We start from the raw sequence: 18,622 nt of genomic DNA on the forward strand, positions 1-18,622 counted from the left end.
TTTCTTGCAGATAAAAGGCTCGCGTGAACACCCAGATCCATTTCCTCAAAGCCATTTTGTGACTCGGCAAAGGTTGCACAAGCACACTGTCATGATCCATAATGCTTTATATATCTGCTTCTTACAGAGAAAGGCTCGGAAAATTTGCACTATATATGGTCAGAACATTTGGAGTGAGAAGTAGCAGGAAAAGAGAATGAATGAATTTTCTGAAGACAGGCTGTAGTCTAAATGAGACAGTGTGCAGAGTTGTGATGAGAAGAAGAAGAAGAAAAAAAAAAACTTTTTTCCAGGTGAAGTTGTGATGAAACTAATTTAATCAAAAAGAATGAGATTTTAATATGGCAGACTGCTGTTTGTTTCCTTAGATAGGTGAAAAACCTGTGGCACCATAATATAAAACTTTAGAGTCATTGTACATACAGTAAGTACCTCCAAAATACATCTATAATGTTTTAAATGTCAAAACTATGAATAAACAGACAACAATACACACAAAGTTATCTATCAGACATTGAATCCAATTATGTTCTACCAACTCATGGTGTCTGCCTCTATATGGCACACTACAAAGATTTCTGACGCACAGATGGGATCAGAGCGCAGAGGAAGTCCAGCAGAAAAGGAGAAATGCATCTTTATATTTTTAGATTTTTTTCTTCACAAGAAGGCTTGTCTAAACAGTGCCTTTGGGGGTGTTTGTCTGCCTGAACAAACTAATCAAACTAGGTTGTTTGTAATATGAAATTTAACCTCCTCACATTGGTGTCCAACATCATCTTGTTTTTTCTCAGTGACAAATGTGTTGCCATACCTGCCAACAAGGGCTGTGGTAATGTTTTATTTTTCTATGTAACATTTTAATCATTATTTATCACACTTACATCAGAATGAGCATTAGTACCCAAAACATCATTCTGGGTTTAATCTAGTTGCCCTGAAACTAACTTGAAAATAATTTGCTTCTACGTCTTAGAAGTGTTAGACATACACTTCGAAAGTCTTTGAAAAATATGTTACACGTTATTATATATATATATATATATATATATATATATATATATATATATATATATATATATATATATATATATATATATATATAGTAAGATACAGAAAGTGTTTGTCAATACTGTAACCCCTCCTACATAAAAGTTCCTCTAACTGATTGCCTTTGCTTTGAACGGTCATCTTATTGTTTCTGCATTTTGCTTTCGACGTCTCCCTCCATCACAGCTTCAGTAGTAGAAACAGTTTCCATAGTTTAATTTGTACAACTCAGAGAATAAGTCATACTTTTAGTATTTTTCATGGGAGTAACACAATGGACTGGATAATATCTACCACATTATTCTTGTCAGGTAAGACAAAATTTGTACATCCTGATTTTGTTTTTCATTGTCCCTTTATGAGTTTTTGTGCCAGCAGTGAAAATAGGATCCTGCCATTTCATTTAATATCTTATTTTATATACATCTTCAGCAGCTATGTTTCTATAACATACTGCAATCATAACAACTTTTATAATCATAAATTATCATTTGTTTTATTTTAAAAAACACAAAGGATAATAGATCAATAATTGCAATCACTATCTATCACTGTAATCACTATTTCTCCATAATATCTAGAAAAAAAATTTAAATGATCATTTTTACATCTATGGTTCATCCTTTGTGAGTCAAACTTCCTGCCTTAGTATGTGACCAACTCAGTCTTAAAAATAGCTTCACCGATACTGCGCAATCATCTATTTTTTTTTTTATAAATAGCCACACAGTGCCACTAATTATAAAACTAAATACTGGTTCATTGTCCCCCACCTGTGTCTTGTCAAACCGATTATAAGAGCCTCAATTATTTTAAATTCATCCATTAAATTCTTATATATACCCACTTATCCTGTGCAGGCTTGCAAGGTGGACTGAGGGCATTGTTTTTCAGAGGGCTGACACATAAACACAGACATCCTAAATTATTATTATTTTTGAATTCAAATTGAATTGTTAATACTGCAACAGACATTACTCGGCTCTCGAAAGTTAACATGATCATATCTGCTGAACATATACAACTTGTGAAACATATCAGACACCAACACAACACATCTTACATATATCTCACTTATCAGAAGGAAGCTGATGTAAATGTTCAATAATTTTTGTAGTACACCGTATCTAATGTGACAAGTTGCTATGTGGGAGGGCAGTAACAAACTTCCTGCTACCCCCTTTATGATATTTTCTGCTAGTGGTGGTTTATTTCAGTTTGATATATATTACAGTACGATTGAGACTGTGTAAAAACACAACAGAATTGGATGACATTAACTAAATGATGGAGGAGGTTAACATTAACAAATAAAATTTACAATATATTATTTTCTGTAATTGTCTTCCTGAAGCCACAGCAGAAAAAGCAGAACCTGAGGATAAAATTGATGATGATAAAATTATTATTATTGTTTTATGCATTTACTGGGTTTTTTGTTTTATTTTGAAAGACTGTGACATTAAAAGTATAACATGATGCAATTTTGGAACATTTTGTAATATAATGGCTAACAAAATCTATTCATATCAATCTGCAAGTGTCTGCCTGAGGTTCAACAGATCCATTAAGGGAAGTTAACCATTTTAAAGCTGTTGGCCATGAGTATATACTTTTTCAGGTGGTCAAAGAGTTTATATAACTTGGACCATTCTTAGAAAACCTCATGTTTTTAGAAAACTTCAAAAGGTCAAAAGTAAGATCTTATTTTTGCAGCATTTAAACAAAAGTATCACTCCATGACAGGATATCCCCTGTGATGGCAAATATAGATACTGTGTAAAGTAGTGTACTGTATTTTTACATTCAAGTCTTAGTATTTGTCATGTAGAGTAATTTGTTCACATCCACTATGTTTAGAATTTAAAAAACAATCTGACTTTGGCACCCGCCAGTGGTTGTATAAAAAAGACAACACTTCATACACTACACCTCATATACTGTATAGACTGAAAGCAACACAGACTGCAGATTTTCACCAGGACTGTCTCCTTTTCCTGCACATAAAAACATGAGAATAATTTGAAAGATACTATAACCTTACACATGGTGGCTTTAAATCAGATAAATTGTGTGGTTCTTCCTTCTTTGTTCCTCAGTGTTACAAGCTGCACTTTTTTTCAATATTGATCCTGTGGCTTGGAAGTCCCTGAGTAACTCTGCTGCAGGTTTTGGATACCAGGTGGTACAAAGACAATCAGAGTAAGTGTGGTTGATCATGGGTCTACAGTAACTGTATCTGCTGTGTGAAATATATATTTAGATTGAATGCTGGCATACACAGGTCTGGCCTTAGTCTTCTGTCAGAAAAACTGCGGCAATCCAGGAGTTCAGTCAACGATCTTTAATCATGTCCCACATGAGTAAAAGCAGATGTGTACACTGAGTCCTGTATCCAGTATGGATAAACAGCAAATCATCAAGTTTTGAAGTTGTGGTTATCTGAAGGAACATAAGCAACAACAAATATATAATTGGGTTCAAACTGTTCTGGACAATCAAGGAAATACCTACCGTAATAGCTTACTCTGCTGCAAACAGTCAGCTTCACCGTTGTATAAGCAGTACTCCAAATGACCACAAGGGGTCTCTCTCGACCGCTACTAGGGATATACAGCACACCGTTGTATATCGACGCTGAGAGCAGCATGAAGGGAATGCACAACAAGCGACGTTTACATTGAACATTTACTTTACTGGCTAGTCACACCACCTATTTGTGACAATCTACTTGAAATTACATTCAGAACAGAGAATATAAGTTCTTAACTAGAGATCTTAGAACACTAAAACTACTGAAACAGTCTATTAATGAACCGTATATATTTGTAAGTCTGATATTAACATAATTATCAACAATGTGTAGTGATGCATAAGTAAACACTTACAGTTTAATTCAGGCACAATAGAGAAATCACTGATGACTGTTTGGCACACATTCACTCAATCTTTCTCAGGAACGACGGCTGAATTTGTGAGTTGAACATGTCAAGTGACGTTACAGTCCTTTGGATCCGTTTGATAATCGTGCCTAGACTGCCCGATGGTGAGGAAGAGGGAAATTTGCACATGCTGCCTCAAATTTGCGATGATAGGGTTTTTTTCCAGCCCGCATCTCTGTCATATGCCAGTTTCACAGTAATGAGGTCATAAGCATGCAACACTGCTTAATATTAAAAATGTGGGATTTATTTAGCAACACTGTACTCCCTGAACGGGTGCTCTCACTTGATTGTTGGGTTTTATTTCCTCAGTTTGCTGGTCAGTGCCCCCCTTGCACAATATTCATCAAGTCAAAGAGGCCAAATATTTAAGTGCTCCACCGAATCCTGCACGAAAGTATCAGTACCAGGTGAGCAACTACTCATTTCAAAATGCTTTATTGATTCTTTAGCTTTTGTCATCTGATAGATATTGTTTCAGGGGATTTGTAAGACAGATACTGGGGCATCTTTCTTTATCCTTACTGGCTTACTTGCCAACTGATTGAATATAATAACGTTATTCTACTTGTTCCCATAACAGTTCCTTTTGTTTTTAAAAATGTTAGGACTCAATAATTGACAAAATGACTTGTTAAGATAGAGATTGTATTCCATTTTGTGGTAAATTGGTTATATAAGTATAAAATATGCATAGTTGTGAGACACTGCTGTACAGTCATGACTGGGTAATGTTGTAATAGTTATCAAATCAGATAGGGAAATATTTTACTAGTGGTGGCTGTGGTTTGGTCACTGAGCATGTAGTTGTGTTGTATCTTGATGATTTTAACATAACTGATGGCTGATGTTTTTATGCAGTGCCAGAATTTGCAGTCAACATGTCCCTTGGTTTGACAATGACAAGTGATCCCACCACACAAAACACTCTGGTAAGTTTGTGAAGTGCAAAGATTTACATGTCATTGATGATAAAAATGCAGAGGTTTGTATCTTTACCAGTAAATCCATTTTTTTTTTCAGCTTGAACATGTATTGTTTTAAAAACAGCAAAATAATCATCTATTAATCAGGACTTGGCCTTGTCTCTTTTCAGGCATGTGGTCCAACCATCCCAAAGGACTGCAAAAGTATCACGCTGTATAGTGGTGTATGCTTGCAGTTATCCAGTCATAATCGTGTTGGACACTCTATGCCTTCTTCTTCTGAAGGTACACAGGTTGAGTTTTTTTTACAATCTCAAAGGTAGTGATAAAAAAGGTCTAGTAATATTTGAGCACAACTGCACACACTTATCACTTCATACACACAACCCAACATGAATATTGGTAGAAATCTGAGCATTGGATTATTTGTATTATACTGCTTCACATTGCCAAGAGGCTTTTCTGGAGTGATCAGCACAACAGTATGCCTGAGCACTGGAACAAGCAGACAGACAATATAGCAATGTGTAATGTTCACAACAGGATGACATAAATGTTTTAAATCACTGTGCTTAAGAGGAAACTGTATATAATTATTAATTATTCAGATGTATTTCTCCTTTTTGACAGAGTGTCGGACCCAAGAGATTGCATTTCTGTTGGACGGCTCAGGCAGTGTAGATTCACAGGATTTTGATAGAATGAAGACTTTTGTGAAAAATCTGGTCAGATCATTCCAGGGACAGGATACAAAGGTAGGATTGTACTCAAAATATACCTCAGCCCTCCATGTAACTTGTTTGATTATTTGACTGTTGAATACATATCTCCATTTATATCCATACATATTTCCATTCTTTCTTCTTTTTTCCAGTTTGCCATTGTCCAGTTCTCCACAGATCCCACCATCCATTACTACTTTGACACTTTTGATACTAATAACTGGAAATCTCAAATTGATGGAATAAGACAGTTAACTGGATGGACTTACACAGCTGAAGCCATCGAACACGTTGTGTAAGTGCCTTCATGATGCTAATGTGTGACACCATCCTCAGAAGTTAACAATGTGTTTTTCTTTGATTTTAGAGTTTTCCTATCGTGTTATGATATGTTGTTCATACTGATTTTCAGCAGTCATGCCAAGTTTGATACAAATCAGCAGCATTACATCTAAACTGGCAAACTTTCAAAACTTTTTTAAAACATTTCTATAAATAAATACTTCAAAATCTACTGTTACCAATTTAATTATAACACAACATATAATGGTGTAATTTAAAATCAGCTCAACACATTATACAGAAAAATAATTTTTTAGAAGTACAGTACTTACAGTACTTAAAGTACATCTCACACCACTCACTATTATATTTATTGGTTAATCTGGGAAATATTAAATTGGGGTTTGGACACCTGAGGGATTCTTCTGCCTCCACACTGTTGAGAGGCAACAAGACAGCAATTAAATGGCACAACTTGTGGTATTAAGCCATGAGAGTTTTGGTTTTATTTGCCTGGGATCTGATATTTCTGCCTCAATGGAGAGTGTATGGGATTTTGTTTTCTGTGCTCATAGCACTAAAAAGTTAAAAATTCACCAGCAACATGTTTTCAGAAACAATGTCCATGTTACTCAGAAATCTCAGAGAGACATCTCAAAGCTTGTACAAATAAAACCAAAACTATTTGCATGACTTGATGCTACTGAGGTAAGTGACAAGTGATTTCTTAACCTAAAAGACATTTAATTTTCTTTCATTAAAAATGTACCACAAGAACATGTATTAAAAGTGGATTTTTCTTTTGACAGCAACAATGTCTTCTCAGCAAGCAAAGGCTCCAGGTCAGATGTGAAGAAGATTTTAATAGTCATTACAGATGGAGAATCTAATGACCGGGCGTATTTGCAAAATGCAGTAAATTCAGCTGAAAAGAAAAAGATTGTTCGATTTGCTATTGGGGTAAGTTGCATTTATACTGTATTGTGTTAACATGTTAAAAAGTTAAAGCACATCTGACTAACACATCACATACAGCTCAGGTGACAGCAGCTACCTATACTCTGTTTTCTATGGGTTTTAAAAATGAAATGTCACAAAATGTTATTTGTCCACATTAAAGGCACAATCTTTCTTTTTTTGATTATATAAATTAAAATTGTACTCTCAACCATAATTGAGGAGTTTCGGGTATACCTAGAAAATTGCCTTTTGTGTTTCTGAAAATAGTTTATACTTTCTACACTCCAAAATTTAAAGGCATTATCAAACAAACCTTTAATAGCACTGAAAAAACAAATGATTTAATGCTGCATGCTTGCATACTAAAGACATGATGATCAGTTTGAGAGTCAGTAATATAAATGGAGCAAATATTTTACTTTTGTGCATACAAATTGATTTTGTTGTACAGTACAACACCTCAAACATGTTTTCTCAACATCCCTAGGTGGGGGGTGCATTCAATAATTACAGAGCAAAACAGGAACTGGACACCATTGCCTCTAAACCCTCAGCAAACCACGTGTTTCAAGTATCAAACTTTGGCGCTCTTGAAAAAATACGGCAGAGTTTGCAGGACAAAATCTTCTCTATTGAAGGTACATATGTAACCTTATCATGACAGCTTCACATCATTTTTGTGTTTTATTGTGATATTACTGTAAAAGTTATAGTTCCAAAGTAAACAATTATTATGTCATTCATTAGGAAGTGCCATTTTAAACTGAACTGTCAGTCATTAGAAGTGACATGGACAATATTAGAAAATATAGACTTACTGTTTTAACAAAAAAATACATAAATATCTAGGCAAATACTTTATAATTACAACTCAGAGCTATAATCAAATTTCAAATCTGTATACTAATTAATTTATGTTGCTGTTACAGGATCTCAAACTGGTGGAGAGTCACTGAAAATGGAAATGGCTCAAGTGGGATTCAGTGCAGCTTATGTGCCTGGGGTAATTAAAAACACAAGACCCTCACTGGACAGTATAGTCTTAGAAACACAGACGCCCACAGATGCACACACACACACACACACACACACACGCACACACACGTCTGTGTGTCACTCCTTGTGGCTGAAAAGCATATAGCTATATAAGGTCCAGATGATGAATGTATGATGCATTTAGCCTTTTCCTTGGCTGATGTTTTGTGCCAAACACATTTTCTATACATTTCTGTCTAAATTGCAGGGGATTCAGATGGGTATTGTTGGTGCCAACCAGTGGAAGGGAGGCTACCAGCAATACACAAGCACAGGCCAGAAGAGGATCTCCTATGAGTCTTCAAATATGGAACCTGACAGTTATCTGGGTATGAATATTACAGTACAAACAATGGTGTATTTACACTGCTGTACTGTAATCCTTCCTCCCATCTTTTGAAAACACAAGATTTTGGGAAAGGAACAGGAAAAAAACAAATGAGGACTAAGGAGTGAAAACTATGATTCAAAGTTGTGCAGAAGCCAGTAAGATATCAACAAATCCTGAAGACGCAGCTTATATAGATATTGTGATGATTTTAAAATGTGTTCAGGGAAGACCAAAGTGAAGGCTCCTCATGGTATCCAGATTTAAATGCACACAAGAAAAGCAAAGAATATTCTGAACTAGAAGCATCCTGCAAGGAAAAGTGTGTAGGGGGTGACCCAAAGCAAGTTTTTTAATGTTAAATCAAAAAAAGAATAAATAATGCTTATTTGTAATTAATAGCTTGCTGAAATGTGTAATTTTAAAGATTCTTCCCAGCAAAGATAATGATGATGTTATGTAATTAACACTTAAAAAATCAGTAAAAGATACAGTTTGTCCTTAGTTGGTCTAGCCTTTGTATACTAATGTGCTTGACTCTTTAATTCTAGGTTACTCCATGGCAGTCGCCAAAACGCGGTTGGGCACACTGACAATTGTAGGTGCTCCAAGATATCAACACAGAGGAGTTGTGATTTCAGTTTACAAAAACAGTCGTAACCAAAAAATTGATCCCTTTGCTTGGCAGGTGTGTGCTCACGATTAAGACAATGTAAAGATTTAATGTTTATATTAAATTGAAGGTTGTTGTTTTCTCACTTTACTAATTGTTTTTTGTTGCTTTCAGTTTCAGATTGGTGAATATTTTGGTGCAGTGGTTTGTGCCATGGATGTGGATCGTGACACGTACACTGACCTAGTCCTCATATCTGCCCCTATGTACATGGACGTTGATAGAGAAGGACGAGTTTATGTTTGCAGCTTATCAAATGAGGTAAATGACAGTTCTATCCAGAATCTATTGGATTTTTTCAATGAGAATTCAAACATTGACTCTCATCCTTTTTCCTATTTCCACCAGAGAGTTGAGTGTCGCTTCGATAATCCATTAGTGCTGAGAGGGGATGCATCTGACCAAGGAAGGTTTGGGTCTTCTCTTGCTGTATTGCCTGACCTTGACAGTGATGGTCTCAATGATTTGGCAGTTGGAGCACCTTTGGAGAATGGTGGTCAAGGTAGCATCTACATCTTCCACAGCGAAATAGGAGGAGGAGGAAGAATTCATCCTACTTACTCACAGGTGAGCGAGAACAAAGAAGCAACAAGAGGATTCGAATGATATGTATGGCCTTTTGTTTGCCACTGTATTTAATATATAATCTAGACAAAATGTAGTTTTGATTGATTCAAATATTTTCATTTATGTAGAGAATCGCTTCCTCTGAAGTCCAGCCAGGACTGAAGTTCTTTGGTATATCGATCAGTCAGTCGTCTTTTGACCTTAGTAACGACAATCTGCCTGATTTAGCAGTGGGTTCAAAGGGAACAGTGGTCTTACTCAGGTAAGATGCTCCTGTCACACATTATTACTCCCAAATGTAATTCTACCATTTGTGTTCTTTTGTGTCAACATAATCATACAACCATAAGGTTGTATGATAATCATACAACCATAAGGTTGTATGATTATCATACAACCATAAGGTTGTATGATTACGTCCACCTTTCACGGTAACACAATTTTAAATTGGTAACAAGACCTTGTTACCAATTTAGGACAGAACTGTTCACCAATAATAGATTGTATCAGGCAGCTAAAATAAGATTTACCAGTTGTCATTTTGGTATACTGCTTTACAATTTTCATATGTACTCTGTCCATTTCCAGATCAAAGCCTATAGTAATGGTCGATGCTGCGGTGACCTTCAACCCAAACAAAATCCAAACTCAAAACTCAGACTGCTCAAAACCACTGGACAACACAGCTACAATCTGCTTTACCATGACAGGACGCTCTACAGTAGATAAAGGTCACTGATTCTCTTCACTGTTTCTAAACACAGACCCACTGTCCATCCATTTAGATATGTGTGTACATGAGTAACCTTTAAATGAAACTCTAATTCCAGCTACAGCAACGATTAATTATACTTTAAAGCTGGATGCCAATCTGCTTAACTATGACCAGAAACTCTCGAATAGATAAAGGTCACTGATTCTCTTAACTGTTTCTAAACCACAGACCCACTGTCCATCCATACTTGTATGTGTGTACATGAGTAACCTTTAAATTAAACTCTAATCTGTTCTAGCTAGAGCAACAATTAACTATACTTTAACACTGGATGCCACACGTAAGGTCCCAAACAACCGAGCTTACATCAGGGAGAAACAACAAGAGGAGAGTGGTTCAATAACTCTTGGCTTAGAGAAACGATGCTTCAGTGTGAGCTTCCACATTGAGGTGAGTTGTTTAAAACCTAATAACATCAGGAAAACCCACTACAACCCACACAGGTTCAATGTGAAAAACATAATTTTTGATACAACCAACCTTCACTACCTTGATATTCATAATAGTACCCTCCTCTCACAGGCCTGTCCAGAAGATGCTCTGAATCCACTTGACAACGAGCTCCGATTCACCTTTGACGGTTTGCCTTCTGACAAAAATCTCAAGCCAAGTCTGGCCCAACAGGCTCAGACAACAACCTTTCATCCTGTAAGTAATCTTTAAAGACACCCCCATTTATTGGTCAGTTTTATTTCACACTAAGGGTGTTTTCAAACCTGTATTTGTTTGCTCTGGTCCAAATCAGTGGATGAGTTGGTAAACTTGGTGCATTTTCCCGTTGGTTTGATTTCCAACCAAAAAGCATCACTACAAGCCACAAGAGAACATTCACTCCTCTCATTGCTTACATGTGTCTGGGGTGGGAGCAAGAACATAAACACAAAAGAAACTCCTGAAGAATGTTTGGCTACGTCATCATGTTCCCACCAAAAACAAACCACTCCAGAGTTTGTTTGGGACTGGACCGAGACCATATCCTCAAATGGTCTCGGTGCGGTTGTTTTGGTCCACACCTGAGTGAGTATGATTACTGTGTTCAGATCTGCCCAGAAGAATCACACTAATGGGGAAAATGAACCAGTTCAATTCACACTTTTCACATGTGGTCTTCACTGACTGTCAGAATTTCAACTGAACTGAAGATTTAACAATAAAGTTCAGGGGTTGTGAAGTTAAGAAAAACAACTTGACTTTCTGATTCATGTTTGTCACATGTTGACAACACTTTTTGTGATTAATTACATGGTTGCCAGGTCATGACAGATATCACCACATAATTGACCATTAGGTACTATGTATGTGAAGTAGGTCTATGTGAAGAGCTCTCCAGTACTATGAAATGCTCAGGCATCATCATACTCTCTGAATAATGTTCAATTGTAATTCCATTCATTTGTCATGTCTGTCTTGGCCATTTGCTCTTACACTTTCTGAACAAAATGGTTTACTAAATACTCTCTTCAACAGTTACCTTTTGAGATCAACTGCGGCAATGACAACAACTGTATAGATAACCTGAAAGTGGATTTCAACTTCACCAGGTGAGACTGATTTTCAAATGTGAAGCCTGACTTAGGTGTTTGGATCTACTGTATTATTTGTGGATTCACTATTGGTGGGCAGGTGACATGTTTAACTTTTCTTTTTGCACTCCCAAATTGGTCAGCATGCTCTTTTAATTTTTTACTCTGTAAGCATAGCATTTGGCATGTTACTCTTTTTGTATATGCTGGACTAATGTTACATGCACCCGGACTCTATTTGTTACAATTTCATCTTTGTGCAATGTTTTTTTTTCCTACCTTCACTTTTCCATTTTCTCCTATTCTATCAGTTCCTCAGAGGTCAAAGTAGGCATTGATGAACTGCTGGAGGTCACTGTGTCAGTTGAAAACAGGGAGGAAAACTCCTACAACAGCCATGTCATTCTCACGTACCCACCTGGGCTCTCCTACAGGAAGTTTACAGGCCTGCAGGTGAGGATCAAGTCTGTTTCAATTCAACTCTTGTCAGCTGCTCCCTGAGGTTATGCAGTGATTGTGGATTATGTGTGTTTTTTAATAAAGGGAAGAATTGAGTGCAACTCCTTGGACAGTGGAGCTGGCTTATCTCAAGGAAAGACAGACTGCACTATTGACAAGCCTATTTTCAAGAGCAACGCTAAGGTTTGTAGTGTGTACAGAAGCATCTCATCTCACTGCAGCTGAGCCGAGAGAGGAGACAATCTGATCTCTCTCATTCTTTTCATTTTAGGCGATCTTCATTGTGTCCTATGGGATTGAAAGCAACAGTCAACTTGACAGGAAGTTATTCATCACTGCAAATGCCACCAGGTACTGTTGTGTTCATCTTCCAGCCTATAAGCACATCACTGTACATGTGTGTATGTGACAATTATTATTATTATTCATGTGTACAATTAATTTCACCTCTCTTAGTGGGAACGAGCACTCCAAGTCAAGTGAACTTTACAAAATGAAAGGGATTGATGTGAAGTACAGCATTTTTATGACAATTGAAAGGTTTGTGCTCCATGTGATTTAATAAGTTTAAAAAGATTTTAAAATAATTTAAAGTGACATTGTAAAGCTTAATGTCTTTGAAACATTCAATGTTTCTGTTCAGTTCCCTCAGCTACAGCAATTTCACTTACGGCAAGAGTAATTTGCAGAAACCACTCCAACAATCAATTAAGGTAAAAAATCTTATCCTATCATAATATCATTTTTTTTTAAAAAGGTTAATTAACTTTATTCAGACTTGACTTAAATGCTCAGTAGGTCTTTTTCTTTTCTCCCCTCTTAGGTTATAAATGACATCAGAGCACTGAATTTCACTGTGGTGATCAGAGTTCCGATAAAGCTCGGTAATGAAGACATCTGGGTGGATTCGAGCAGTTTGCAGGTAACATGTGGGAACTCATTGTTACTGAAACCCCAGAAGTCTCAAATGTAGCTGTTTTTATGCAACTAAAGCCTTGTGGATGAATTTGTTCTCTGTTAAACTGACATGAATCAGCTCTATTTCAGATTCCAGACTGCCAAAGAGATAAAGATGAAAAACCCACCGTTACAAATTTTGTTGCTCAGATACAGAAAAATAAGTCAGTGGTAAGTATCAGAGGCTCTACCATCTGTACATGGTGGAATTTAATCTAATCATATATAGATTTAGAAATGTATGGTATTTTAGTGCACATACGTTTTCCCTGTTTCCAGCAATAAATGTAGGCCTCCTTTTAATCACCCACAGGACTGCTCTGTAGCCAGTTGCAGAGTGTTCAAGTGCAATCGTGTCATGGGAATACAGGAGCATAAAAAGTACACAATCTCTGCCAACCTTAGTTCTGAATGGATAAAGCAGGTAACTAATGTGTGTGTAAAAATAATAATGTTTTAATGAAAATGAACAATCCTAAAGATTAAATTAAATGTCTGACTCCCCCGTTTTTCTCTCTCAGATTGGACTTGATTCTGCCAAATTCCTCTTGACCAGCACGGCCAGTCTGGAGTACGACAGAAACCAGTACATCTTCTTTTCAGTGCGGTCAAATAACAATCCTCCCATTCACAAGGTAATTATACGTCGGATTTGTTTATTTGTGTTTGAAAAGAGCTTGAATGGAGATCTGATCCAAAATCTGTCACTGCACATCTCAGATTGTGGCAGAGGTAGAAGTGTATCCTGAACCAGACTTCACCAAAGAGATTGTTGGAGGATCTCTGGGAGGGTTGGCTCTGTTGGCTTTACTCACTGCTGGCCTGTACAAGGTGAGATACTTTACATGCACTGTTTCCGTTTATTACACAGCGTTATGGAGGCAATAAGACAACCTGAGGTCTAGTATTGGGCACCCTTTATCACAAAATACACCCAGTGACAATACTTGAATGTGGCATCTTTACATTTTTATTATTCTTTCATTTGGTTTGGTTCTTTTTATGTTTTTATTGTGCATCTCTAATGCAGGATTGCAGTGTTTTTATATAACTTCCTTTGTTTTGTACTCTCAGGCTGGATTTTTCAAGAGTAAATACAAGGAGATGATTAATGAGGAACAAACAGCTGATCCGGGGGTTGAGGGAGGCGAACCCACACCAGAGTAACAAACATGAAGTCAGTTGATGTCCCACAGACAAGCTGATACAAGCCAGAAAACACCAAAACTCTTCCAACATCTACACTGGCTTTGTCATCTCAGATTAGTTCATCTGTACCATAAATTGTTGTGCATGTTTGTCTTCAATAGAAAATATATAAATGTGTTGCCATTTTCATGAATACACATTTAAATGGAAAATATATTTGTGCAACCCTTGCAACACTTTCATTTCATTATCCTGAAAAAGAGCTTGTGATCCATACATAGAGCAGCAAGAGTTTTAGAGCTTCAAAACTGATTTTGTAATCCACATTTTGAACTGAATAGCTTACTGTTGGTCTATAATTAAATATTTGTGCTTATATCCCTGCAAACCATGTGTGTTAATTTGTACATTTTGTTTTAAGTGAAAAATTATTCAATACATTATGATCCTTTGGAGTCTGGGTTTCATCACATGATACTGTACAACTGCTGAAATACAAGGTGGAATCCTTAAGAGCAGGGACCTTACTTGCTTGAGATAAATATGTATTTGATACCACTTTTATTGACAATGTGAGCTGCTTTGCTATTAAATACATTTTAAAATGTGCAACGTTGTGTTCTGAATGTATGTAAAAAGACATTTGATGCTTCATCAATTTTTATTTCATATGTGATTAAAATGAAAATTGACCTTATACAAAGCTGATCATGACATTTTTATGTAGAAAGAAAACAGAGTTATAATTGAGTAGAGCATAAATAACATAAAAGTTGACCTTCGTTTAAATGGATTCAGTGGAAGACTTTGAAACTGACATTATCTTTTAAAATAATTCATCACACTACAGAAAAATATATTTTATTTTTTATAAAAATATAAACATCTTTGGCCTAAAAATGCAACACTTTCTTCAATGTTTTCTTCTATTTGACCTGAGTTACTGTACGTGCAAATACAGAATATAAACAAGGCTTATGAGAAGTGTTTAAAGCTGTAAGTCAACTTGACTTTTAAGTGCAATAATGAATTGCTTCAAGCATCCCGTTGACAACAGACCTAACAGCTTGACAACAGGAACATAGAGGTAATGGGTAAAAAGAAGGACAGGAATGAGGACACGGAGAAACCTGCTGCTCCTCCTGTGGCGGCAGGAGAAGGCATGTTGCCCACTGCCTCCTTTAAGAATGACCCAAATCTTGAAGTTTTGGCAAAGATCTGAATGTCTGCATGGACAGATTTGCTCCCTCCTGTTGATACAACAGCCAACTGGAACCAAGATGAATCTGAAAACACTAATATTTACAAACTTCTGACATGATGAAAAACAAAGTTTAGAAACTGGTGGAAGGGAAAAAATATTTTACCCGCTGAATGTCCATGGTATGCGTGCAAATGTGTTAGAAGCGTTCCCACAATTTTTTACTCAAGTGTCAAGTTCTCAAAGACTTGTGCCAGCTCTGTCAGTGCCTAAAAAATCCCATTTACTAATGTGAATACAAACAGTCAACAAAGTACAAAGTAACTCTCAAAGATGTATGGAAATTAAACTTCTCATGCAAACAATATTAACCTTACCTGTGCTCTTGCTCCCTGTCCCCCAGCCTGCCATCCAGCGTTGACTTCCAGCAGGGAGAGATCTGGCATTGCTAATGTCCACACACACAGGCTGGATATAATCACTGTAGCTGTTTTGGTCACTGTAATTTTCACAACAGCCTGAGACCGTTGAGATCTCAAACTCCTCTGAGCCACCCACTAATTGCAGGCCAAGAAACACACTCCAGTCCCCAATGTTTGGATTAGGGCTGTAGGGAAATAAATCCAGTCCACTCCACAGCCCTGTTGAAGATGGCGGAGAACTTGTTGGTGTGGGTCTCAGAACACTTCCTGTCTGTGAGAGCCCTCCACATTCCGGGTCTGGAGAACAGGGGCACCGACCTCATGTTGAGAGGCAGCCTTCTGCCAGACGAGTGGGTGCTACACCCTGAGGTGGTGTAGCAGATTTGGGACTGGTTCGGGTGAGCGGAAGTGGACCAGTTTGCCAGTCAAAACAACACCCACTGCCCGCTAAGGTTCCCCCTGACGCTGCAAGACGATCCACCCTTGGGGATGGATGAGTTTGCACACACGCCATGGCCAAAGAGGCTGCTTTATGCCTTTCCTGCTCTTCCTCTCATTCCCCTGCTGCTGGAGAGAGAGAGACAAGAGTGGCTGTCGATCATCCTGATAGCTTCGGACCACCATTTGGTGCCATGGTATGCAGAGAGACCCAGATGTTGGCGCTCAGCCCTGGTGAGTAAGGACCCTCCTGCTGCGGTCTGAGCACATTCCACACATGCCATGGCAGCGTCGACAGCCTTGTTCAGTGGGGTGAGTGTCGAGGACACATGCATGGCAGCGGCCTGGTCTATGCCTTGTCCATTCATAAAGTTCTATTTCTTAGACATGACAGGCTCCTTTTCAAGGTCCGTGCTCACAGGTGTGACTCAGGACTTGTGAAAAGGGTGGTGTGAGTGTCAGCTGTGGTACACCTGAATCCCCTGGGAAATTATACACTTGCATTATCCTGTGATCAAAGATGACTCAGGAAATGGGGTGTGCAGGGTGTTTGGTGTATGACCTATGACCCCTGCGAGGTTAGGCCATGTTTTCACTCAGCTCAGGTCCATGTTAACTGGACTGGGTTGGGCCCCCTACTGCTCCACTTAAGCAGCTAGATTATAAAGTAGTAGAAGAGCTGCGGCGGCTAACCTTTATCCGGTCAGACTCAGTGAGGAAGTCTGATGACATGTTGCGGCAAGGCATACATTGATCGGACTCTGCGTACTGTACCCAAAGAGTCCAGTAGAGGGCAGAGCCTGTGTGAGATAGAATGAAGGTTATGATATTGTAACTCTAGTTCTATAACCACAGATGGAACCCTCTACCTATGGACCCTGTCACCCCTTTGCCATCCGCTGAAGTGGTTTCGGATAGTGAGCAGTGGTGAGACGCAGCTTATATAGTGTGGAAGACACACATAATCGGTAGGCGCATCCTGATTGGCCAGCTACATACATGCAAAATTTCAGTGGGCAGTTGCATGCAAGTGACAGGAAGAGAGTATTACCCATAGAGTCCACTAGAGGGCTCTGCCTGTGCTTATAGAACTAGGGTTACGATATCGTAACCTTTGTTTCCTGCTCTTGGAGTCGTGAAGTTTTAAAGGTGATTCAGCATTCATTTTCAAATTAAATACAACGGTCTTTAAATTGAAGTAATCACAAAATCAAAACAGAACTTTGATTAATAAATTATGATATGGCATTTGATAGAAAGATACATAATGACAAAGAATTTTTTTTTAAAAAAAGGCTTGCCGGAGCCAATACGCAGATCCATTTCCTCAAACCCATTTTGTGACTGCACAGATTGCACAAGCACACTGTCAAGCACGCCTTATATATCAGTTTAATTTTTTTACAGAGAAATGATGTGAAAATTTGCACCATATGTGCTCAGAGCATTAGGCTTTTGGGGTGAGCAGTAGCAGTAAAAGACGTTCACTTCATTGTACATACAGTAGGTACCTCCAAAAAACAATGTGTTTTTAAATGACAAAACTTTGAATAAACAGACAACAATAGACACAAAGTTATCTATCAGATAGTGAATCCAATTATATTCTACCAACTCATGGTCTCTGCCTCTATATGGCACACTACAAAGATTTCTGATAGGCAGATGGGATGAGAGCGCAGAGGAAGTCTAGCAAAAAAGGAGAAATTGACCTTTTTATTTTTAGATATTTTTCTTTATGAGAAGGCTTGTCTAAACAGTGCCTCTACCTGTTTATCTGCCCATGGTGAAGTAGGACCACATAATCAAACTAGGTGTGTTTGTTATATGAAATTTGAACTTCCTCTCTCCTCTGCTGGTGACAAGAAATCAGAGAAATCAACAGCACTGTTGGAAAGGGAAACCCTATGAATATCTCAAGAAAAGCGTGACATTTGCATTGGCATTTTCCCTCAATAGCGTCAACAGCTGAATGCCCAGTGAGCCTTCTTGCTTTTATAGTGATGAAAACATGTCTTATGAAAGTCTTATGAAAACACTTTTGTGGTCTGAATAAAACCACTTCACATTGGTATCCAACATCCTCTTCTTTTTTTTCAGTGAGAAATGTGGTGCCACGCCTGCCAACAAGAGCTGTAATTAGTGGTGTAGGTTTATTTTTCTCTATGTAACATTTTAATAATTATTTATCAGACTTACATCAGAATGAGCAT

General features: G+C 37.6%; 1 protein-coding gene and 1 pseudogene across 2 annotated transcripts; one reads left to right on the forward strand and one right to left on the reverse strand.

The window, feature by feature from the left end:
• The window catches only part of LOC121887371, a 37,566-nt pseudogene that overhangs the window by 4,423 nt on the left and 14,521 nt on the right, over nt 1-18,622 (reverse strand).
• On the forward strand, nt 3,136-14,969 carry LOC121886944 (integrin alpha-M-like). Of its 2 annotated transcripts, none has more exons than XM_042397375.1 (29): nt 3,136-3,252; nt 4,305-4,402; nt 4,854-4,924; nt 5,089-5,203; nt 5,549-5,673; nt 5,793-5,935; nt 6,732-6,882; nt 7,370-7,520; nt 7,812-7,885; nt 8,126-8,246; nt 8,797-8,933; nt 9,033-9,179; nt 9,267-9,485; nt 9,614-9,747; nt 10,074-10,216; nt 10,499-10,650; nt 10,783-10,908; nt 11,728-11,801; nt 12,095-12,236; nt 12,327-12,425; nt 12,514-12,593; nt 12,699-12,782; nt 12,886-12,955; nt 13,066-13,164; nt 13,290-13,370; nt 13,513-13,623; nt 13,721-13,834; nt 13,920-14,030; nt 14,274-14,969. In XM_042397375.1, exons 3-29 carry the CDS (start codon nt 4,874-4,876, stop codon nt 14,364-14,366), a joined length of 3,147 nt encoding a protein of 1,048 aa, XP_042253309.1. In that variant the 5' UTR covers nt 3,136-3,252; nt 4,305-4,402; nt 4,854-4,873; the 3' UTR covers nt 14,367-14,969. The 2 variants fall into 2 exon arrangements, with proteins under 2 accessions (XP_042253309.1, XP_042253308.1); XM_042397374.1 differs by lacking the exon at nt 3,136-3,252 and adding an exon at nt 3,664-3,878.

This window comes from Thunnus maccoyii, chromosome 20 (assembly GCF_910596095.1).
Source record: "Thunnus maccoyii chromosome 20, fThuMac1.1, whole genome shotgun sequence".
In the NCBI taxonomy this organism is placed as follows: Eukaryota; Metazoa; Chordata; class Actinopteri; order Scombriformes; family Scombridae; genus Thunnus; species Thunnus maccoyii.